General features: G+C 35.7%; 1 protein-coding gene and 1 pseudogene across 2 annotated transcripts in view; both read left to right on the top strand.

Annotated features, from left to right (window-relative positions):
• The window catches only part of Pde1a (phosphodiesterase 1A), a 342,540-nt gene that overhangs the window by 302,970 nt on the left and 13,367 nt on the right, over positions 1–26,203 (top strand). For both annotated transcript variants that reach the window (XM_047542640.1, XM_047542641.1), the window contains 3 exons: positions 4,360–4,441; positions 6,448–6,568; positions 6,978–7,162. In XM_047542640.1, coding sequence (XP_047398596.1) covers positions 4,360–4,441; positions 6,448–6,568; positions 6,978–7,162 — 388 coding nt within the window. The remainder of the gene's footprint in view (positions 1–4,359; positions 4,442–6,447; positions 6,569–6,977; positions 7,163–26,203) is intronic.
• On the top strand, positions 23,855–25,431 carry LOC124981301 (tubulin-specific chaperone E-like; annotated as a pseudogene).

Genomic DNA, 26,203 nt, shown 5'->3' with positions numbered 1-26,203 from the left:
TGCTGAAATTTCTCTTTTTGAGTACACATCTAGGTTGGCATGATAAGAAAACAATTTTTTAAAAAATAGTCACTTCCATGAAAATTTGTTTGTGTTTTATATTTAGTACCACATAACTAAATGAAGTGATCCATTCTTCAACTAGTTTTTTTGTAACACATGGGGAAAAAAAACAATATTAGGGTGAAACATACATTTATGAATAAATATTACCTTGTTAGTCAAGGAAAAACAAATGACTGGAAAATTACATTATTTGAAAGGAAAGGTCAAGATGGTGATTTTACCCTGAATTATATATAGTGAAACCCCTTAATTTTCTTCAGTGTTGCTAGAATATGAAGTATGTTATTTCAAAATAAATTTTATTTCCTAGTAACAAAAAAGCAATCAGTCCGTTCTCAGCCAAGGATCTGATCTTGTGTAGATACAACCCTCAGTATTGCATAAGTGTAAACAACTGTAGCATGAGTCAGGATAATAACTTAAAATGTAAAAATCAAATATGCTAGTTTCAAGAGGCATGAAAGTGCTATAAATATCAGTTATACAAGGAGTTATAATACTCACAAAAACGCAGTTATTCCAAATCATAAATTTTACTGAAAGTGAGTGTGTTAGTTGCTATGATCATTAAACATTTCAACAGTTTTTGTGGCTTTCTGAGAACTTAGAAGGACTCATTTTTAGAAGGAGTGAGGGAAGGTAATTAGATGGCCTAAATTCCTTAGATAAGCTCTTCAAAGAGGACTAAATCAGAGCATTGTCCTCCCTTAGCGACCAATTAATTCACTTGAACCAGTGGTCCCTCAGATTCTACCCTTTGCGAAGCCTGTGCTAGGGGCTTCTTGAAATATTTGTTGTTGATGTCCTTTCTGTCACTAACACTTAGATTGCAACGCATGAAGTTTTTCAAGATTTCTGTACTTCACCCTCAATTATCTTCTTCATTTCATTAAAACTGTAGAAATTGTTTTGGCTTCAGAGAAATGCAGGGGGCGGACAGTGCTCTTCAGTCACTGGACTTGACACCTTGTTTAGCTGTCAGATCCTTTTACACTGTGAGGAGAGCATAAGAACGATTACTCACTCTTTGTCATCGCTTATCAAGGAAACCTCAGCAATCTCCAGGGGAACTGCTGAGACAGGTACAAGCTCTAGACTATGCATGTCAGTGTTCTGAGTTTGATGGGGCCACCTGACCACCTCCTCACCTGCAGGTTTACCCCCCAGAACACAGTGTTGGACCCAAGGCAGCACCAAGTGCTCTGGTTCCTTGTACTTCTCCAGCTGCGTGCAGTAGTCGATTTAAACACCAAAAACGTGTATATTAAGATACTGATTTTAAAAAGTATATATATATTTTTTGGCTTTCTGAAGGCAATACTATCAAATGAAAACACAAACTCCAAGAAAAATATAAATCATTTTTTGATGTAACATCTATTGCTTTGATTACTGATTTTATCTTGATATAAAGTAAGTATACTTCATGGATGGAATAAGGAGAACTGTAAATTTATACTCAGAGAATATAAACTTTCCCTTTATACATTTTTTCCTTTTCCCTTGGAAGTACCCACTTGCTTTATTGGGTTTCTAGTTCCTTCGTAGTCTGGCTACAGGACCCCCTACTAACTTGGTATTCATGGCCTTTATTCATCCCAAAGAATAAATAACACTTTGAAATATTTATAAGTAAATTTAATAATTAATGTACTTTAGTATTTAATGAGCTTTAGCAGTGGAAATTTGATATTCTAAATTAGTTGTAAGGTACTAGAAGCAAATAGAACACTAAATCTTCACTCCAACTATAGGAATGTTCACCTGTATAGATCTGTCAAATGCCTAAGTCATATATACAAATATTGTCACCCAATAGTCTATAAAATTTAGCTCATAAAGATTAATCATCACAGTGCCTTTTTTGGGTCAAAATTATCATTTTGGAGGCTACCAAAGAACCATGAGTATTAAAATGTAGTTATTAAATTTGTGTCCTTAAATATCAGATAGCAACATTTTGACAAATAAAATCCAGTTAAATGAGCTGGGCCTGGTGGTGCATGCCAGTAATCCCAGAGACTTGGGAGGCTGAGGCAGGAGGATCAAAATTTTAAAGCCAGCCTCAGCAAAATCGAGATGCTAAGCAACTCAGCGAGACCCTGTCTCTAAATAAAATACAAAATAGAACTGGGGATGAGGCTCAGTGTTGAGTGCCACTGAGTTCAATCCCCCGTGCCAAAAAAAAAAAAAAAGTTAAATGAAACTTAACTGCATTTAATAAATAAAATCATATAATCAATCAACAATAAAAGGCAGTTAGATCTACATATACCAAATAAATATCTTCAATACCATGTTCCCTATAAAGTCTATTAGTAGTTTTATTTCTATTTTAACAATATTATTATTATTATCATTTTATTTTAATATTAACTATTAGTGGTATTGTTATTAAATGATAAACTGTTTTTCTTGTACCTTATTATTAACATGTTACAAATCACTTCCATATTAGTCTTAAAATCTATCTCTAATTCAGATCCTCTGGTTTTTATTAGCAGCACCAACAAATTCATTTTCATTCAGATTGGTGAACCAAGAACCATCCTTAAATCACCCCAAGTCAAACCTCCCACTGCTGACAAATTAATCTTTCAAAAACGGACTTCTTTGTCATACCAATTTTGTGCTAGAAAAAGAAGGAAAAAAGTCAATCCCTCTCCATTACATGCTAAATTAAGTACAAATCTTTTCCCTGTGGTTTAAAACAATCTAGGGTATGCATTAGACATCATGGAAACCTTTAATTTACATAGCTACACATTGTTGCTATTATGAATTATGATTTTTATTAGCTAAATTTAATGACTGTTCACTAAATATTAGGCACTACCCTTGTGCTTCACATACATCATCTTAGATAATCCTACTAGGCAGATACTATTATCATTATATCTTATTCCTAAAATGAGTAGACAGGATCACAAAGTTAAGACACAGATGAGAGTTTATTCAACACATGCTAGGACCTGTCTATGGTGACAGAGCCCCTTGTACAGCAATGATTCAGTGACCTCTCCTGACTCCAAGGACAATGGCATTAATAATTCCCTTCTATGTATTCAGAAGATAAGTATAAATATTAATTCTAAAGAAAACTGACGTGGGAGTTGCTGACAGAGGTCAAAGAAACCCTTATTTCTTATCTTCTCTGAGTCATGACATAGGAAAATGTTCCTTTTTGTAGCTACTTTGCTACAGACCACACTTCCATTTTCCTATATAATTCTGATTTCAAACTTCCTGCCGGTAATCAGAGTCATGGTGTAAAGGGAATGCACAGAAAATATTCTCAAAAAAATTCAAAGCCATATATTGACATGATATAAAGATCAGATACACAAATGTTAGAGGAGACCATGGACTGAAAGGGAACCACAGAGTCTTGAGCCAGACATTGCTTCCTAAACTGTGGACTGACGAGACACAGGGGTCAGCATGTTAGGAAGAAAATAGACCTCAGAGTATTTGTTCAAATGGTCAGACATTTGAAATGAACAGGAACAAGGAAGTGTCCTCCCTCCCCTTTCTTCATAAACAGATCCTCTTGAATGCAAAGGAAGACACCAATAAACCTTGTGAGAATAAATATTTGCCCAGAGCAACCACCTGAATTTTAGATGAAAAACCGAGTTGTTAAACCCAAACATAAATGTAATTCTTTCACACATTTGCTCAATTAATCTAGTTTAGATAAAAGTAAATAATAATCACTGAGATTTGTATTTTCTTGAAGAAGAATGCATCAAAATTATGTATGAAGAATGTAAGAATGTTGAAGACATCCCTCTTTATTTCTTATGGGAGATTTAATAAAACTTAGTAAACAAAAGGATGTTTCCAAATGTTCATACACATTTAAGTTGAAAAAGCTGTCCAATCACAAAAATCTCGATTCCGAAATTCTGCTGGTATATTTGACATTACATAGAAAAGGAGTAAAAAAAAGTGCATGAGTTGAATTGTTACTTAAATATTAAATAATTTGCTGAGACTAAAATGGCAACTTTTGAAAATTCCAAAAGTCTCTTTATAATCAAGGGGTTGTAACACTAAAGCAAAGTCTACAGGCACTTAAAATGTTCCTGATTTTACCTCTGCAGAAGGCCCTCCCAAAGAAACCATCTAAAAAATATTTTTAGATACTTGATCTTTTAGTTATATTTATAAATAAGTAGAAAAGTAGTGCTGGATTAAGATATGAAAGACTCAGCTTTTAAGGTGTGCTACCTAAGCTGCTCATTATCTCAGTCTCTCCACTCCTTCACTTCTGTTTTTTTCTTTCCTCAGGGAGACAAAGAAGCAGAACTAGGGCTTCCATTTTCCCCACTTTGTGATCGGAATTCAACCATGGTGGCCCAGTCCCAAATAGGTAATGGGAAGAATGGTAATTGTGCAAAGTGGGTGTGTGTTGTCTATTTTCAAATGTGTATGCCATTTGTTCAAAATCCTCTAGGAAAAAAAAAACTCACTGTATATTCATGATAAAGTTTGTCTTTAGACTGATCTAGATGGTGCTGTGATAAAAATTATTGAAATTAATTCATAAAATGAATTCAATTAAGCAGAACTGGTAAATGTCACTGTTATTCTGGCTGAAATCTTTAATACAAAATAAAGTGCTTTCTTCTTGGGAAGGGACTGTCATTTTCATTTTGTTGTTGATTGTTGTTTTTATATAATTTAATCCATTAGATATAATACAATTTGATGAAAATATTAGCATTCCTATTCTGCTAATGCTAAGTATCCATAGTATGCTTAATATACAAGTTCATATTCTTTTGGGAAAAAGTTCCTGTGATATGACTAGATAAGCCAACTGCAAGAAACTTGCAAAATAATAGTGCTTCCAAAAATATTCATTGTCATCTGTTTTTTTTGTTGGGTAATTCAACTCCAGTCCATTACTAAAACATGATTGCTATGCTGCATGGTATGAATATTTGTAAGAGTTCTTCCCTGAGCCAAGATCTTTCTCATTGAACAACACAGTCAATAAAATTGAAAATTGCCATCTTACCCTGTACTTTGGCAGTTGTACCACAAAGCTGCAGGGTGGTCAGAAAGCTGCTTGCTGTGATCTTTCCCCTCCCCAACCAAGTTCAAAAGCTGTTAGAAACCGAGGAAGGTGCTTATCATCAATGTTGCACAGTTTTGAGGACTTCACCTAGCAAACTGGGAAGGAGTGATGTTTCCTGAGGCTTGTTGTTGTCTTATAAGTTGCTACCACATTGCCTCATTGGTCAGTCTACATGTCCTGGTCATTTAAATCCATTCACGGAACTCAAAATCACACTCTGGGCAATTAACCTTACTTTGATTTGAAGGTGTCTGTTAAAATGTTAAATTATTGGGAGTTTTTTTAAAATTATAAACATATCTTAATATGTTTTATGAATAATATAGTTACTTGAAATGAGAATTACTTATATCATATGTGGATATTTCCAGGGCACTGTCACTTAAAGACCCTCCTTCCCATTATTCTTTTATATTTAGATAATAGTTTGTTGCTCCCAGTTGGGTTTAAGAACACAAGCACTTGATTTCAAGCACCAAACCTCTCCAGGGGCTTTAGGGATCTTGTCCTCTCCTCTACTTAAACACTGAGTCGTAAATGTTCCCAGAGGACAATGCCCCTTTCTCTGTGTGTCATTTTCTATCTTGATGAGCACTTTAAATGTGAAAGTCTTCATTCAATACTGACATCTAAAAAGCGGTAGATTTAGTGCTGTCTCCCAGAGATGTTACTGTTCTCAGGCTGATTTGACAGCACACGCCCACATGCTTCGAACTAACGCTTTACATCCAGGGAATAATAAACAGCAATTTGAAATGTGAACATGTTGCAAGAAAGCTCTGACTGACATAGTTGGAAAAAATGTAAAAGGTGGTTGCCTTCCCATGGCCTGAGGGAAAAACGTCAATTATTTAATTTCTTTGGAGTTCATATCTTCTTTTTGGTCAGTAATAAAATTTACAACCGAGTGAGGACCTTTCCCAAAGAGTAATGATCCTTCTCATTGGGAAAGGAAAACATATTCCCACTCATTAGATCTCTATCTATTGTTAGCAATAGCATGCAAAGCTGAATATTAAATAGGAAAGTCAATATACTTGAATTAGCAAGCCTAAATTGTCACACTTACACTGCTTGAGAGATTATTTTATAGAACAGTTAAACTATATTTAAAGATCTTGCTACTGGATTAATATAGTGTCAAAGGGCAAGCAAACTGATATTATAGTTGGTATTCACTATCCCAGGAGTGTGCCAGAGAGAGGCTCTTCATTTTACTGACTTTAGAATTCAGGAAGTTGTGTCACTTGGATTTATATTTTTTTAATTTTTTTCTTTTTCTTTTGCTTTTTTAGGTTTCATTGATTTCATAGTAGAGCCAACATTTTCTCTTCTGACAGACTCAACAGAGAAAATTGTTATTCCTCTTATAGAGGAAGCCTCAAAAACTGAAACTTCTAACTGTGGGGCAAGCAGGTATGATGTTTTTCTTTTATATCATTTTTTCACCTTTGTGATGTTTAATAACCTTTTATTATTTAATCATTATCCTTATTTCTTAAAACTAGGCAGGCAATCCTTAGAATAATTATTGGGTAGTATTGCCATCTAGTGGCACAATGTTGTACTGCATGTGCCTTCAATTTTGAGAACTGAGGTCCACAGTTTGAAGAAAAATCCGAGGCCTCTAAGCGCAGGAAGGGGAGTCCCTGGCTCTCTCCAAGTGGGAAAAGGAGGGGAGTGGCTGCCACATGCTCATAACAGGGCCTGTGCATCTGCTGTTCTGCTTCAACAGCCGGTTTCATACTCTTTTTCAGGATTTGTTCCTTCATCTCATATCCTGACTGACTTCATATCTTTTGGTTTCTTTGATTATTATTGTTAGTTCAACCATTGTGGGGTTACATGTTGCTGATGTGCTGAGACGATCCAATTTGAAAGGCCTGGTGAACGACGGGAGCTATTCCCCAGACTATTCCCTTACAGCAGTGGACCTGAAGAGCTTCAAGAACAACCTGGTGGACATCATTCAGCAGAACAAGGAGAGGTGGAAAGAATTGGCTGCGCAAGGTATGGTTGTTTACCTCGTCTTCTTGTCCCATCGCTGTCTTAACTACTCCTTTCATATGTTGGATTTTCTTCCCCTCAACTTTTTTTTTTTTTTTATAAAATATGCAAGCTTTGGTATTTGGAATTTGGCCGCCCTTTGATTATTCATGAGAAAGTCCACTTCCTTGTTAGATTAAAAGGAATTCTGCCCTGGCTATGCCATGTGGGCTGCAGATGTGTGTCAGTGGGTAGGCAACCTGGAAGCGGCACAACAAAATGGAGACAAAACTTTGTGGCACAGTGACCCCCTGTGCTTTTGTAGATGGGCTTTCTAGCCTGTTTTAGCTCCAGGTTATCTGAATATCAAGCAATTTTTTAAATTAAATCTTCTCAAGTTGTGCTCTCTCAATGGATTTCCAGTGTCATAGAATAGTTGTTTTTGTTAACGCTGCCCAATATTATATTTGTTTTCTATGGAGAGGAAAAAATTGACCTCTTTCACATCACCAAAACATTTTGAGGAAATTAAAATAAGTTTATTCATATAATCTGCTTCGAAGTATCTAGAGAAGTAAGCACTGTATGAGTTGACCATTATTATTATAGCTATTTTTTGTTGTACTTCTTTGATGTATTCTAGGAATCAGAGCAGAGCTATAATAAAAAATAAGGGACAAAAATTCCTACCCTCATGAAGGAATGAGAAGGAATCAGGAGCAGGACTGAAATTTTAAACACAGTCAGGAAAGGCTTCAAGAGGTGATAATTTAAATAAATACATGGAGGAGTTTAGAATGAGAGACATGGTGAAGTCTAGGGTGGTGGGTGAGAAATTTTCACACACAGCAAATGGCCATCACCTCATCTGGGAAGTAGAGCTTGCCTGACATACAAGGAAGCCAGTGAAGCAGGGAGAAACTGGGCAAGTAGGAATGATGTAGGCAATGAGATGAAGGCATGAAGTAGTGCCAGATCATTGCTTTGGGTTCTAGGGAGATGGGAAAGCCAATTGTAGGGTTTTCAGCAAAAGATTGAGAAATATGGACTGAGGTTTTAAAAGGAAAATATTCTTTCATATGGGAGGCAAAAAATGTAAACTAGGAGACCAGAAAGAAGGTTGTTGTTCATAATCCAGAAGAAAGATGGAAGCTTAAAGCAAATAGTAATGGTGGAGAGTGTGTCAGAATTCTTGATACATAAAGATGGTACCTGGAACTGCATGCATGTAAGAGGATGAGCAAAAAACATTGGATTCTGGATGTATTTTGAAAGTAATGTGTTACCAGATTAGATGTGGAGTATGAAGTAGTCAAGAAAGATGTCAGGCTTTTAGGTTTCATTAAACATTATATATATGTAAATTTATATGGTTATTTCACCAAACACTTAGGCATCCTAGCGAAGATGAAGATGCACTTGTCATATTTTCCAGTAATTTCACTTTCGTATTTTTACTATAGAGAGAATTTTGCTCTTGTGCATCAGAAGACATGTCTAAAATGTTTATAGCAGAATAATACATGAGAGCAAAATAAAGTAAAAAAATATTTTTTCATAAACTGTGCTTTGTTCATACTATATAATGGAATACAAATATTAAACTTTAGATAAGAACATGAATAGGAATGAATTACACAAGCAGCATTGAGCAAAACACACAAGCTGCTGCAATATTGCAAAATACCATTTATAGAAAGTTAAAAAAAAAAAAAAACTAAACACTAAGCAATAGGTTTTTGAGAGCCAGGAGAAGTGATATGTGCCTATAATTCCAGCAACTCAGGAAACTGAGGCAGGAGGATTGCAGGTTTGAGGCCAGCCTCAAAGTAAAAAAGTAGAAAGGAATGGGGATGTCTCTTGGTGATAAAGTATCCTTGGGTTCAATTCCTAGTACCAAAAGAGGAAAATGTAGTTTTTAGGGTACATATATGATAAAAATAAAGAATTACAGGGACAAATATTCAGAATTGTTCTAGGAAGTAGGATAGGTTATTTAGGAATTAGTAATATTTTATTTCTTAGATTGGGTACTAATGTGATGTTCATATTGTGATTATATATAACATATATATGTTATATATGTACATATAAACCCATTTTCGTGAATGGAATCTTTCAAAATAAAAATGAAAAAAATGCGATCAGTTATAAAAACACAACTTCTAAAATAGTCAATTTTTAAAGTTGATGAGTAACAGATGTCACCATTTTGATTTCCTATTGTCATTTTCAGTGTGTTTAAGATACACTATTTATTATAATTATATCATAATTTTACTGGGATGGAAATAAGCAGGTTTTACAATGCTTAGAGCTGTGGAATATTAATTAAGCATCAAGACTCTGAAGAGACTCACAGGTGCTTGGTCATCATTATATTAGCCCTGGAATCATGTTCATAGATATCAAAAACATCCATTAATCCTAGAGCAGTGAAAGTTTGCACATCCTTAGACTCCAAGGTATGAAGCTCCTGGATCATCAATAATAAACACACACACAAAAAAGTAACTTCATTCAGTAAGTAAGTCTTCTATTAAGGAGCTGGGCACCTCTAAGAATGTTGTATGTAGACATTTGTTTTTGATAGTGGACCAATTTGAAAAATGAGTGTTTTCCTTCATCCCCAAATGTTCATTTATAATTAAATTTTATCCATTTAGACCTTATTACTGACTCAGCACTCCTTAGCCTGTCTTTGCCCAGCTTCTACCCTTGTCTGCACTGGTTAAGAGCTGACAGGAGATTTTAAGAGGGTGCATGGTGGTTCTTCCAGAAGAGGATGGGAGAAATAGTGAGAAGAGTTGTTTCTCCTTTCTTGTAAAGTCCCAGGCAAATCACATAGCCTTTCTTAGCCTTGACAAGTGCAGTTATCGATAATAACATCTGCCCTGACCAAAGTTCACTCCTCAAGACAACCAACAGTGTCTTAAATCTGTGACCATCTCCAACTGTTCTTAAGACCTCTGAAGCAGTTTTGTAAGCAAGGCCTCTAAGGGACAGATGGAAGAAAAGATCTCGTTCGCCTGTACTGGAGATCTGTGAGATGATACATGCCTCTTGTGAATAAAAAAAAAGTCATACACAGTAAAGAAACACCTGAACTTTAAAGTGCCCTACAGATGTAGTTCATTTTCATCAGTGGCCTTTGATCTTGTGCCATGTGCAACATCTGGGTCTGGAGCCGAGGTGAAGCCAATGAGCTTCCTACTAGGAACTGTTCAGAGAGGCACTCCTCTTTACAGCAGCACTTGAATGGCAGGTACTAATGGTTGTTCTCTGTCACCACAAAACAATGACTTTCATACGCCATCTGGAAGTTAGTTCCATCCTAGACACAAAAATTCCAAATTTGACCAACTTCACTGAAGCCACCTTGATCAGAACAAAGGCCAAGAATCAATCCCACATCAACATTCTGTCCCCTTTCCCAAGGAGGATGTGTATTTGAGAAAACAAGTCATGCCCAGAAATCCCGCACCCTTGAGGTCAATCTAGAATGAAAGAATGCATTTCTTTCTGTACTGGGTTTAGTAGGAGCAGGGGTGAAGAGATTCAGCACACGTTTTCAAATGCACGTGGTTTGTGGAGGTTCTGACATTCCCCTTTGGAGGTCTGCACCATGTCTCCACCTGGGGAGAAACAGTGTCTTCTGAGAAGTTACTATAAGAGTGTGTTGCACGCGGGAAGTAGGGAGCCTGGCTTAGGTTGGTGACGCTGTCCAGGGGAGTCAATTTGGCGCGGGAGACAAATGAATAGCGAAGCTTCTGAATTCAGAATGGTTTATTGTAGATTCAGGAAACCCGGGAACCCTGGCGCTCCAGTCGGTTTATATCCCCTCCAGGGGCGAAGGGTAGGGCTGACGCCAATTGTGCGAAGATTAGGCGTGGAGCTAGATGTCCGAGCAGGCACAATTAGGAGTACGCATTGTGTGCGTGGACTTAATTGAATATGGCCAATGACAAATCACCTGGGTGTGCTTATGTTAATCAACCTCCTCACTGCCAATGTGACCAAAACAACTTCTGGCTAACTGCCAGATGCCATCTTGGCGTAGTCCGTATGGCATAGTCCCCAGCAGGTTGGTAGCCACTAATGAAGTCATCACCAAAATATTCACAGAGGCTTCCTATGTCCTAGTGCAAAACACGTGCCTGTATATATTTTTGAGAGTTCAGGGTCTGTTCATCTTGAATTTCTGGCAGTTCCTGCTCAAGCCCAGGTAAGAGCTCAGACACCATTGATTAGAGGAGAATTGAATCTACTCTCTGGAAGCCTGATGTTAATCCATCTAAATGAAATGGTATCACTCACTATTTTGTTCAGTTTTCTTTGTTAGCTAAAGATAGAAAGCCCACTGATAAATGGCAAAAGGGAAAACTAAATATGAGGGAAATTGCAAGCAACTTCCTCTTCTCATTCGATATCTGCAGTTGCTATGTTTTCTGACACCAAAAACTTAGTCACTTGCTTTAATTTACTTTTCAATCTGAGTAGTGACTGCAGATTTCACAGGAGTTTTGTGTCCTCAGGAAACAATTGGGTAAGAGAAGCGACCATGGAAATTTGGGGTGGTAGACAGAGTAGAGGGTGGGAGGAAAAGAGTGGGAGGTCGGATGCTGCACAGTTTAACAGGTGTTGGGGGGAGTAGAGGAAGGGGGAGGAATAGTTCTGAGTCAGTTGTCTCATTGAGGTGCCCCTCACACAGTTGGAGCTCAATGCAACCAGAATTTGACTGGGTCACTTCCCACTTCCCACAGAGGAGCTGAGTTCAAGACTTTGTCATATAACCTCAATAATTAACCAGTTCCAAGTACATTGGTTGATTTGTTATCCTAAGACCTCGGAGAAGAGTGTAAATATCTCCAGTTGTCCCCACCCATCTCTGTTCTTTCTCCAAAACCTTTAGTCTTACATTCCTCTTGATTCTGGATCTTTCTTTCTCTCCCAATCTGCCTATAAAATCTCCTCAATTGCTCAGAGCCATTTAGTTCTGACCTCAATTCATTCAACAAAACAATCCATTCAGCAAAACAAAAACCTCATTCTTGACTTAAAATGCCATTATAGTTTTTCAAGCGTGCCTTGGGATTGTCAGGGTTGATCATAGTTTGGTTATTTTCAACATTATTAGAATTCTCATGAAAGTTTAATTTTCTCATTACCCTCAAGGCATTTATCAAAAACCTTTATACCTATAGCTCACCTCGGTAATCACGCAATCATCAAAGGAGCTATTAATGAACTAGGTATTTTCTTATTTTTAACATGTTATTATTCATTTGATATATTAAATATATAATATAGTAAAACAAGTTTATTTAAGATTATGTTTATTGCTAGAAAAGCTAATATACTTTCTCAATGGGAAATAAACTTTTTTAAAGAAAAGGTTTTTATTATTGCCTAAAAATTTTTAAAAAAGACTAGAAATCTTTCTCATTAGAAAAGAAACATTAAAAACTGACATAAGAATATTAACATTTTCAAAAGATGAAATGTACATTATAATTAGAATGTGGTAATAGATTTCGATAGATCACTAATTAAACCTTATGCAGTGTTATTTATACAGTAGTCCTTTCTTATTCATAGGAAATGTGTTTAAAGACTGAGCACTCATAGATCCAATCCTATACATAATATGCTTTTTCCTATAGATTCATATGTATGACAAATTTTACTTCATAAATTAAGCACTGTAAGAGATTAACAACTCTAATGATAAAATAGAATAATTTTAATAATATGCTGTAATAAAAGTTATGCGAACATGGTTTCTCCTCTCTCAAAATATCATACTATACTCACCATTCTTCTTGTGATGTGAGATAGCACTTAAAGGAAACACTTTACTGCTTCTCTTGGGTATATCTGAATTGCCAGCATCACTATAGTCTTGCACTTGGGAACCATTATTGAGTAAAATAAAGGTTACTCTAACACAAGGACTGAGATACAGCAACAGTCCAATAACAGAGACAGCTACTAAGTAACTAAGAAACAGGTAGCACATACAGAGTGGATACACTGGACAAAAGGATGATTCATGTTGCTGATGTGAAGAAGTGAGACTGCCTGAGATTTCATCACCCTACTTGGGAGAGCATGCAATTTAAAATTTAGGTTTATTTCCAACTTTTCCATTAAAGTTATTTGGACTATGGTTGACCTCTGATAACCTTGAAAAGCAAAGCCATGAATAAGGAAGAACTTCTGTCTGTGAAATATCTTAAATTGCAATATTGTTACTATATATGGTAAGTGACTTTTGTGATTATGTAAATTCATATTCTACTAAGCATGTATTTATGTGCCCAACAATATATTGCTTCTATCACAGTCATTATACTGTTTAATCAAGCAGCACTATGATTTAGGTATTATCCATTTAACAAGATGAAACTGGGGTTTAAGGTTGCCAAGTAGGTCATACACAAACTCAGATTTATATGTATATTACAAGTGAGTCTAATTTTCTCATTCCTCTTCACAGTTTCATAGAACACACAGGTAGGAGTAATCACAAAAAGAGGAAACAGTTTCCCAGTGACTAGCTCGCTTGTGTTCATGAAATCTTCGGTCTAATCTTAGTACAGCGAATCCATTGAACTTTTGATGTACTCATCAAATCAGTTATGTCCCAGAGACATTTTTACATTAAAATGTTAAAAATTTATGAGTTTAGAAGTGAAAGTTTATATCATTTATTGATTGGTGCATTGATCATTTCTATAAAAATTTATTATAGTCGCTCTGTAAGGAAAGAATTTTAATATGACAAAAATGAAGTTCGAGAACTCAAGTTACTAGTCTAAATCTAAACAATTGGTCTTCATAAAGACTGGACTCTGCATCCAATTTGCTTAAGTTCAAAGTCAGTGACCTCCTAGATCATATTGTAGAAGCAAATTGGGGAAGGTTAGTATAGGTTCGTTTTCTAAACTCTTCTCTAAGAACAGGAGTGCCCAAGCTATTTGCTGGAGGAGGATCCCTGACAGCAGCAGCACTGAGGGGTATTTTAAGTATACTCTGTGTGTGTCCTGAACACCTCTATTTGCCTGGGCAGTAAGAGTAGGAAGGGAGGTAGAGGGAGTAGATCTGCATCTTTCCATGATTATTGGCTGACTCCATGATGATGAAATGTTTTTCCCCAAAGTTGGTAAGGTTAGAATGAAGAGGGTAAGAAAATGGGTCTGGACTGGTAGAAGAGTGGACTCTCAGGAGATGTGCTTCCTCCTGAGTTTGGAAGTGGAGCAACTTTAAGGTTTTATTGACAGTGGGATGTAGTCAGAATATAAGAAGCTGTTTTCGTGAGATTCCACCAATCTTCTCCATCTCCACACATGGTACATGCCTTGTTCTTTCCATTTAGGAGAACCCTAACACATGGTCCTTATTAGCTATCATTGTTATGATTAACAACCTCAGATAATGCTGCTAATTTGATCATTCAGAATTTATGACAAGTACTGTATTAATATACAAAACTTATGCCATATCTGTATACAATAGGAATAAGCATTTCCTATGACATAATTTTCAAAACTAATGTATTAGTATATCTTTCAGAGTATAATATTCTTTCCTTAAAACCTATTTCTGTAACTATCCTAAACTAGAAATGGAGTTAACATAATATCTTCAAAATAGTAAAGAAATCTAATCTTCTATGCATTAATTATTGTTCTAACATCCAAATTCAGTCAAATTTGCCAATCTACACTCTATCAGAACACTTAGGTCATTACCAATTTATTATTAAAAGTTTCTTGTAATATTTATATTGAATTACAAAAAAAGTGGTATTAAGTTGGTAATGATTATAACTTGTAAGACATACAACATCTTAATGATTTTCTGAATGCTTTCTTAGGAAACTAAGGACTAACATAACTGAAAGTCTTGTTGCAATCTGTATAAGCAACATGGCCTCTCTAGCTCTGTACTTCTATAAGGAATGTTGTTGAGATTAGTGGTATTTAACAAGATTAATAGAAAAAGACATTTTCTGGTGATAAAAAGGGTGCATGATCTTAGTTTTTAATGTTTAAAAGGAATCACAGATAGACTGTTATCTCCTTATAGAATATAATTCTACATCCAGAAACCTATATACTATTTGTAAATAGACAATACTATTATCTTTCCAGATTATCTTTCATTAGATTCTATCTTTCATAGATTCTCTATGCTAATTGAGCTCCCTAGGAATCCAGGCAACAATTCAAGTGGAGAGAAAAATAAATTAAATTACAAATTGTTTTTAAAAAAAGAATCATCTCAAGATCACTACTGATGAGTACAAGAATCACGAAAGGTAGCAAAAATTTCAAAATATATTGAAAATTAGGAAAAATATATCAATTATAATTGTCTCTGTAATTTTATCATGGTAATCCCTACAAACAAGTCCGATTATAAAAGCTAATTACAACTTATTTTTTTACAACTTCCTGACAACATTCTCTCTACATTGTTAAAATGAGTACCTTTTTTTTTTTCAGAAGCAAAAATCAGTTCATGGAAATGTACATTTTGCCATCAGTAAACACCTTTAAGTAAAACCTCATGTTTGGTAGCAGCTCTGATCTGACTTGGCGATTTTGATACTCTTGCTGGAAATCTACCTGGTTTGTGTGAGAAAGGGAACACATTATTGCAAATTGCTCAGTTAACATCATGAACCACCAAAAACATCAGCTGCAAATTCCTCAATTGACCTGACTCAACTGGTATGGAATGGATTCATCTGATGGCTACATCAGCATCTTTATACTTTCCAATATCAGTTTAAATAGTATTTTGTGGCATTGCTCTTTGCTGAGATGATATGGTGAGTGACAGTACATTTTCTTGGAGCAGTCAATCAATAATTTGTTATATCTGCAATAAAGCCACCCACATATTTTCACTCTGGCAGTCCCTTTTCTAAAACGTATAAAAGGTAGTGTGAATTTCATAATGTTCATTTATCTTTTATATTAATTCTACTATTTGTTCTTCTGAAAAATGTTTTAATGGTTCTCTGCCATTAAAAATGATTCATAAAACTTTTAAAGGGCAGATATCTTACAAGTAATGTACATGTTATATTAGAAGTGAATGGCAGAGATAAAGTGTTTTAATGTACTGTTTTCATTAGATTTGAAAATTTGTCCACTACATAATTCAATTTAAGATTAGTCATATTATTTTCCTCTAGAAAAATCCTTTGAAAGGTTTTCAAGAACTGCTTTTCAGTTCTTTTCCTGCGATTCCCTCAAAGCTGCTTTAATGATTAATTGTGCTGGAGTGGGAAGAACGCTCCAGGAATTAATTAGCTAAGAATGACTATGTCTAATATTGAAGAGTATATTTCTACAAAGAATTACATTTTTTCCCACTCTCTGACTCTCCTCCTCTCAGGAAAAAGGAATTGACTGTAATATACCATCAAATTTAATTTCAAAGACAAGGCATATACTCAGGAAAGACAAAAACCTAACAGGAATTAAATTGCAACCAGGAAGGCAACATACTACAGAGTCAAGATCTGGAACACTAGAACTATACTATCTTTTTTCAATTCTGTATCATTTATGAGTTATATAATTTTGAACAATTTACTTAATCTCTTTGTGTTTCAATTTGCTCCATTGTAAAGTGAGGAGCATAAAAATAGGGTATAAGAGTGTTATGAAGATTAAATGAGTCAATGTATGTCAAGTGTTTAGAACTTGGTACTTTCTACAGTAATTCTCCTGGGCTCACATTTGTCTCCAGACTATGTGGAGATCTTAAAGAAGTGAGCTACAGGAAAACATTCTTGCTCATAACAATTTTGATATAAGTTTATGTTTAACTCATGACAAAATATACTTATAATGGGACAATTCCATCAATCGAGGGAGGTGCTTTATGATCACTAGATCTCACTGCAAGAGTGATTTCTATCACTTTCCATTCTTAATCAGTTAATCAAGATTGCCTTTAGAGAGTGTCCCCCAAATATCTCTAAAATCCATGCAAGTGTCTGCATAAGAGAATAAAGGAATGGAATTGACTTGTTCTGGATGGTTGATGCAGCTGTATACTTTGTAAAGCTGTAAATGAGCTACATTATTCTAAATATATTTTCTGTCAAGGATTCTGCCACTTAAGACACTTGCTTTAAATTGTTTTCCAGCACAGAATACTTCAGGGAAAGAAAATCATTCTAAAAAAGAGTGTTCTATAGACCTCAATGCTTTCCAAGTGAGAACATTTAGCTAATCCAGCAGATTTGGTTTACAGCAATCCAGGTCTTCCCTGAAAGAATTGTTGCCATGGCCTGGGGTTGTAGCTCAGTGGTAGAGTACTTGCCTCACATGCATGGGACACTGGGTTTGAGCCTTAGCACAACATAAGTAAATAAAAAAGGTATTGTGTCCATCTATAGCTAAAAACAAAAAAAAATTAAAAAAAGAATTATTGCCATCTTAATTGTAATCCTTTCAGGTTTACTTAGGTTTAGATTTTATATACAGCTAAAACTCTTCAGCTCTCCAAACTTTACTTTTTCTATGACTGTCATTCATACTCTAGTTAATATAATTCTCTCTCATATAACTATAGGAATCTAGGAAATTCCCAGAAATCATGCAAATAATTATTTATAGCTTAAGGCTTATATTTTTCTCACACATATTTAATTTCCATATCTTGTTCCTTCTTTAAATGAAAAATTATAAAAATTGGAGGGGAAAGAAATAGTGATGGTGAAAGACTTCAAGGATCTCTTACTACAACTTTATTACAAGGTTGTCTTTGAAACATAAGCTAGGCCCATCCTTTAGCAAGACAACAGGTAGTAAGTGATTTTGGAAACCTTGCACTAGTATTTATTAATATACAGAAAATTTTGTGGTGGTAATAAGAGAAACACAGTCTAAGGATCACTTCGTGACACTAGCTTATCCCTGTAGTCATTGGCTTCATTCAGAAGGGCCCTGTGTTCCCACATCATCCTTCCATCTTAAGTTGGATTGCTATAAAATATAATGAGCAAGTTCACCAATAAGGAAAGCCCATAGATACCAATGGGAAATAGAAATCTCATAAATAAATGCAACACAACAAGATTAAGATATACCTATGATGTTAGTTTGACGTAAGACAATAGAGTACCCACAGCTAAAATTTTCAACAATTTATGAGAGTTATCTTGTTATGCAAGTCTTCATAGATCAGAAGTTCCACCACTCTCCACAATCCTGGCCAAAAGTTGTAGATAAATAAAGTATTTTGTATCTGATTGTTTAGGGTGATTTTATTTTAAAACATGAATTCACAAGTATATTTCAACAGAAACAACTTATATATCCAAGATAAACACCGTTATCAAAACTACTAATAGATGAGACTGTTTTTACACATCCCCTCAGATAACCCCTCATCATGCCAACAAAGCTAGATAAGTGCATGTACATAGGAGAGAAATAAATGGAACATAAGGAATTTCACAAAAACATAATATTCTTTCTCATCCTGGGTGAAAGAATGGTTAGATACATGAGATTGATTCCTATATTGGTTGATTTATGAATCTAATCAACATAAGTGCTAACCCCCTAAGCCCTCTAAAATTTGGTGATGTAAAGCTGAAAACAATTGTTTTAAAAATCAAATCAACATTTTGGCATTTCATAATTCTAATTAACTTTAGTACACAAATTTTTATGTAATATAAACAGAATATCATCAGGAATATGTACAGACTTCTAGAATTTTGAATTATACTAAAGTCCAGCATTTGCTGGATCTTTCTTTAGCAGATACTGGGTGAAAGTTACATGTTCAGCTTTTTGAAAATTATAAGTGTTATAGTTTCCACAAAAAAGGAGGAGGAGAAAGAAAAGGTGAAGGAAAAGAAAAAGAAGAAACACGGAAATGCATGCAAGAAAGTGCTCTCTTGCCTGAATATTTGTTGAACATTAACAATAAAAATTGGTCTACAGAGTATTCAAAAATTGTGAGGTTTGCAGTACCTAGGGTTAGAAAAAAACTTATTGTTCTTTCTGTGAGAAAATTTTCAAGGAAACTGTGATTTGAGATCCCTAAGATCTACAGTGGATGGTGGTGACAACATTTGCCCTTACACCTTTAGATAAAAAAAAAGGACAGAAATTTAGAAACATATTTGTAGATTTTAATTTAATAACTTATTACTCCTGAAGTTACAAATATCTTGTTTCTCCTCCTTGGCATTAATAACCCTTTACTTTGAAATCCTCAAAGGTATACGAATGTATGAATCCTGATATTGAGTCCTTCTAAGCTTATCTTATACTACAGGTTTTATAGCAGTGAGTAATGATAAAAAGACTCTTGTTTCTTATAAAATGCTATCTTTACTTCTTACTATCAATCTATTCGACTACTCCAAATAATTGAGTTTCAATTCCTCGTAGTTTTTCAGAGCAGGAAGATGAAAAAATGTCATCCTCACATCACACCTCCCAAATTAAAACAGTTGTATTTTTTCAGACAGCAAGGAATGCTCTTGCTCTTCCAGATCAATAGATGCCTTCTTTTCCCCTTTGGGTCAGGGCATTAACCCTGTGTGACCAAGCAGTACATGACTCTAGGGTTGAAGGCCAGCTCAGTCCATTACATGGTATGTGACTTTGGGCAAAAAGATTATTGAGAGGAATAAATGATAACATATTTGAAGCACTAAGCACAGTGCTTGAAACATATTAAACATTCTCTGAATATTTACTTTTGTTTCTATTGTTACTACTACTATATTAAAAACTGAACTCACTCTGATTTGTTTTTATACTTTTTCTTATACAACATCACTTATGATTTAATAAGTCAAGATATAATAACACATTTGTGTTAAAATACAAATTTTGACAAGAATTTAAAGTGTACAGGTGATTTAAAAAAAAACTTTCAAAAGTTTTTGTATAAAAGCTCAGAATTTAAAATTCGTTCATACCTTCATTATATTCATCTTTGGGCCCATTTTAAAATACAAGGACCCAGAACTTTATGGAATATTATAGGCCAGAGGTTGAAATATGTGGTAAAATTACCTAATGTGAGTGCAACATCGGTTTTTCTTTCTGACACTCTTTAAATAGAGCAACTTGAGAAATGATTTCTGATAATGACAATTGTTGGGAGTGGTGATGGATGATGGGAGAGCAGTTATTGAGATTGGGGGTCTCTGATGCCCTCATGGCTGTGGCATGCCCGGTTTTGGGGAATGTTTCTGTGCAAAGGCACAGGATGCCTAGCTGCTGTAAAAATTAGAAGCCTCTGTGCAAGAGCCCTATCAGTTCTAACCTTGATCTCAGGCACCCAACCCCCCCACTCCAGGAAAGAAATTCTTATGCGACACAACCACAATGTTTCACCAACTCAGTTTCTCCAGTTCCTGTCCGCCTTATAGCAACTTTTAACAATGGACTGTCTTGAGAGCTACACAAAGCTCCTAACATTGTACTTTGCAACCATGGATTGCTACTGCAGAAAAGCTACATAGATGTCCTACTTTCTGTAACGTTCCTGAATACAAAGAATAATGCTTGCATGATCTTTAACCTGATAACAAGCATATATAAATAAAGATTGCTGGTGTAATTCTTTAGACCTGCATCCCCAACAGAGGGTAGGCTCCACCTGATCCCAGTCTTATCTTCAAGATCTGTGCTTGTCAATCTTTATTTTCCAATCCTCCTTTGCCCTTTGCTGGACCCCAGAATTTACCCGCTGAACATGACAGACAGTATTATGTTATAAACTCCTTTTTGAAAGTAAAACCTTCAATTATTTTTTTAACTTTTAAATTTAGCAGAAATAACAATAAACAGGCAAATTTAAGAACTGATTTTTATGATAGAGGTGAATGATTCATGCTATTCTTCATGCTTTGTCTATTCTGCATGTATAGGAAAGTGTAAATTGATGTCAACGACACTACACTTCAGGGGTGGTTGTATTGTTTTAGGATTGTGCATTATCAAAACAAGTTCACTCATATTCAGTCTTCATTCAGATACAAAGTGAATTTATGTATTGACATACTTAAACATTTATACTGAAAGCAATCAAAGGTTCGTGTTTGTTTTCTTAATACAACTTTATATAGCAAATCCAATTTACCAAAATCCTTATTCAGAATATTTAAAGCAAAACCAAAATGTTTCCATCATTTGACAAGTTATTTTTTCTAAGTTTCAACTTTTAAACTGGTTTAGATGAACATACCTAAAAATCAGTATTCCATATGAATTTTTTTCTACTTAGAAAAGAATAAAAAATAAATTTTTAGTACATCTCTCAGACTCATTTTTATCCCATCCTTTCACCCCACTTAAAAATTAGGAGCCCCATAGTATCAAATTGCCTCCACACACTCAATCTTACACTATCCATAACCAATTCCTGCCACTCATCACAGCGGGAGAGTGGGATATGAATGGTCTCAACTTTGTCATTCTAAACCGTCCCTTCTCGTGAAACTCTCTCCACTTCTCTACCTTCATAGATGATCAGCGACTTATATGCTTACCATCTCCCTGCATCAGAGCCTCTTTCTTTAAAAATAAAAGAAATCTGTGATTCAATCCCATAGATCTCCCCTAAGAATAATATTAAAACAATATTTTAGTAGGGTTAGTGTTTTCCTCTATAAGAATGACCACTCTGAGGAAGAAACTGTGGGAGCCGTCAGCAAAGTTTTCTCAACAGGGCTATATTTTTTCTTTCCAAATTCTTGCCTTTGCTCAGACTCTCCTTTCCCCTTACCTCCTTACCCTCCTGATAAAGAAAATATTCTTTCATTCCACCAAAACAAATGCATCCTGTGGATCCAATCTTAGAACAAACTTCTTCAAGGGGACAACTCAACTACTGCCCACATCGTTTAAACGCTTTAGTTGCATGGAAATTAAACATTAAGATTTTTGACTGTTTGACATATTATCTCCCCAACTTGAGTTCAGTTTTGCTGATTGACAGAAGAATATATGTAGAAATCTTTCATTTTCCACAGATTACCTGTCTTGGACTCCCTACGTATTTAGTCTAACATGTTAATTGGGTATGTGGATTTATTCCAGTTTACTAATGTAGATTGATATGTTTTCTTCAAAATTAGATGTTTTTATTGTGGTTTTGGGAACCAGGGAATAATTTAGCCAGTTCTTGACTTGAATCTTATGTAACCCTTAATGAATAAGGTATCACTTCCTCCAGCTTTACAGGTCAAAGCTAACACGTTTGGGAAGCAGGAGTTTTGTTTTTAGCAGTCTGCCACTTTCTCCTTCTGTCTGGTGGTCTTTCCTTTTCTTCCTGTAATCTTCATGCACATTACAAACTAAAAGAGAAAATATGGAACTGTTACTTCTCCAAATGCATTTAAATTAAGAGCAAATGAAGGGGAGAGTATTTTTCCTAGTGTTGAAAAAGTTCCTATTCCTCATCTACAAGGCAAATTATATCATGTGGATGCCAAAACACCAGTGTGAATCCAAAGCTCTGATTTACCCTATGTTACATTTCTCCAATGTCTTTGATCTTTGGTAATCAATTCATTTTAGTTATACTTAACAGAAGCTACATAATGGACCCAAAATAAAGCAGAAGCAACCCTACTGATGTGCCAACTTGAGAAAATACTGTTACACGAAGCAAAGGTAATATTTTTCCCATGAAGAAATAAGAATGTAGTGTAACTTGGAACTTGTGTTTTTGTTGAAAAGACTGCACAAACCAATTTTCTGCCAAGCATTTTTAAAGCACTATTTGCTATTGCTGTTAAATATGGATGATTAATTGGAATGATTTTCTGAGGGATAATTTGAGGTCTGTCTCCCAAACTCTCCTAGGTAACAATGGAGTAGTTAGCTATCCCTCTGATCATATGCTCCTTGTGTCTAAGACACAAATTAGAGGCAATTTTTCTACTGATGTGCAGGGACTATTGAGTTAGACAAGCCAAAAATAGTGAAATAAAAATCAATTATTGTGTTTTTTTTATAGCTGTGGAAGAGATGATCTTTTGTTAATTATGAATTCTGTGTATTTGAAAAATACAAAAACCACATCAATTTTCCTTTTTCCAGGGTGGGGTACAAAATGACTGGGACAAAGCTAGCATTTTAATTTTTTTAATATATTTTAATTTTATTTTTTATCTTACTAATAATGTTTACTTGATTGCATGTTGAAGTTATTTAAACATTTTATTTGTTAGAGTGATTTTGGGTTCATAGACAGTGATAAAGAAAACTAACATTTTGAAAGGCAGGAGATTTAAGGTCAGTTTATAAAATTCTAGGTAAGAAGACAGGTGGCAGGTGGATATGGCAGAAATGGTGAAGATGTGTGCTGAGTGCAGCTTGGCAAATGGAACTGGAGGTCAAAATTCTGGGTGACATTGTAAGAGAGAACTAGACATTTGACACTTGTTAGCTTTAATATGATGGGCAGATGACTCTACATGTCAGTTTCCACAGCTGTTAAATCCCACCTCACAACTTTGCTGTGAAGAAGTAGGTGAGTGAAGCCCTACTATCTTGTAAGCATTCACCAGGTGTTGATTATTGTTGCTATATTATCAGTTGTATGATAATTTATCCTGGCCTGCCGTGGTCTGGGGCCGCCACCCTGACCAGCAGCTGCTGCGGTTGGATCTCACATTTTGTATTCTGGCTGTCTTATCATGAGTGATATTTGATGTTAGATGTCATTGGTGGAAGAGTCGAAGTAAATGGAGAACATACAACAGTGCGTTTTTTCTGGCATTGTCCCACCTGTGGCAGGACTCTGGTTAGGAGTGGAGTGGGACAATCCAGAGAGAGGAAAGCATGATGGGAGCCATGAAGGGACGGTGTACTTTAAATGCAGGCACCTAACAGGAGGATCCTTTATTCGTCCTAACAAGGTGAATTTGGGAGTGGACTTTCTTACTGCAGTTAAGAACCGCTATTAGAAGATGGAACAGAAGGCCATGGGAAAGAGCAAATTATTACACTTGGGAAGAAACCTGTGGAAACCATTGGTTTTGACTCTGTCATAAAACAGCAGAGTCATCTGAACAACTTGCAAGAGATTTCTCTAAGGAACTGTGCAGTAAGTTGTGCTGGTGAAAAAGGAGGAATTGTCGGAACATGTCCTAATATTACAAGAGTAGATGTGTCAAAAAACCTATTGGCATCATGGGATGAAGTGATTCCTATTGCTGATCAGCTCGAAAACCTGGTGGTTCTTAATCTCAGTGAAAATAAGCTGCAGTTTCCCTCTGGCTCATCAGCTGTAACTGGAACATTTTCTACATGGAAGGTTTTAGTTCTCAACCAAACAGGAATAACGTGAACTGAGGTGCTGCGTTGTGCCCCAGGGTGGCCAGTCCTCAAGCAGCTGTATCTGGGCTCCAACAGCATCTTAATTTCACAAAGGCCCAATGAAGTTCTACAGACGCTCAAGTTATTAGACCTTTCCTCTAACCCATTAATTGATGAAAACCAGCTCTTCCTGATAGCCTATCTGCCCAGATTAGAACAACTAATCCTTTCTGACCCTGGACTGGAATTTCTTCTATACATTTTCTGGGTACTGGAATTGGGTGCAAAACATCCATGTTCCCGTCCCTGCAGTACCCTGTAGTAAGCGACAATCAGATATCACAATGGTCATTCATCAGTGAGCTAGATAAATTACAGAGCTTGCGTGCCCTGTCTGCCTAAGGAACAGCCTGACTGCAGGGAGCAAGGAAGCACAGACCACTTGACAACTCATTATTGCCAAAATTGGTCAACCGAAGACCTTGAACAAATGTGAGATTCTTCCAGAGGAAAGGCAAGGAGCTGAGCTTGATTACTGAAAAGTTTTTGGAAATGAGTGGAAAAAGGCAGGTGGACATCAGGAATCAGAAAAAAAACAGACCAAATGAAGAATTTCTTATAGCCTATCCTAGATACCAGTTCCTCTGCCACAAGTATGGTGCACCTGAGGACAGAGAACTCAAAGTACAGCAACCATTTATGCTGAAAACCCAACTCCTGAAACTGAAGATAAAATATCCAAACCACTTTGAACAGGTCTTAGAGAAGCAACTGCCAGGCTCCATGACAGTTTAAAAGGTGAAGGCATTACTGTCATGTTTTCTCAAAGTTCCTGCATCAGAACTTTTGTTGTCCTATGAAAGTCCCAAGATGCTGGGCAGAGAAATTGAACTAGGAAATGACCTACAGTCATTACAGTTTTATTCTGTGGAAAATGGAGATTGTCTGTTAGTGAGACAGACATGGTAACAACCAGCTTTAAAAATTTAGAGACTAGACTGTTCATCATGACTGGGGTTCACTGGAAATGATTTATTGGGACAGTTCTACTGTCAAATTAGGTTTTACAACTTGCCCAAGGCATGACAAACGATGTACTTTTCACTGGGAAGAGACCATTTGTAGATTTGTATGTAATAAAGTCTTCGACTACTCATGAAAAAAAAAAAAAATTTGTCCTAAGATTATTTTTCTAATTATTAGTCAATGGTATGATTGGAGAACTGGAGTCTCCAATGTCCCCTTGATGCTGTGCCTTGTCTTATTCTCTGCAAGTATTATTTATGCCACCTATAAATAACATCATGATTCTGATTATCACAAAAGTAAGCTCAGATTGCAGTCTCAGGGCTTGATTAGCTAACTCTAGAGGATTTCTGTTTGTTTTGGTAGGTCTGTCTCTCTGATAATTACCATCCTCTTCCTATACCTGCTGAATTTCGGCTATTTATAAAGCAAAGCCGATGTGTTTCCATCATTTTATAAATTGCTTTTTAAAGTTCAAACTTTTTAAACTGGTTTAGATAAACACCTAAAAGTCTTTGAGATGAGCAAAACCACTGGAGCATTTTAACTTCATCACCTTTTTCCTGACTGACAAACAAGCTTCACTGCATTTGCTTTGAACTGACTCTATGCCTTCATTCCTAAGGAGAAACTTCCTATATATGTGAGCTTGTAAGTAAATTGACATTCCAAGGTTGTGTTACTGGTCTTGTTCAATTGAAAGCCAAATGCTTTG

Source organism: Sciurus carolinensis, chromosome 3, assembly GCF_902686445.1.
Source record: "Sciurus carolinensis chromosome 3, mSciCar1.2, whole genome shotgun sequence".
NCBI classification, from domain to species: Eukaryota; Metazoa; Chordata; class Mammalia; order Rodentia; family Sciuridae; genus Sciurus; species Sciurus carolinensis.
This window is presented reverse-complemented; position numbering and strand designations above follow the sequence as displayed.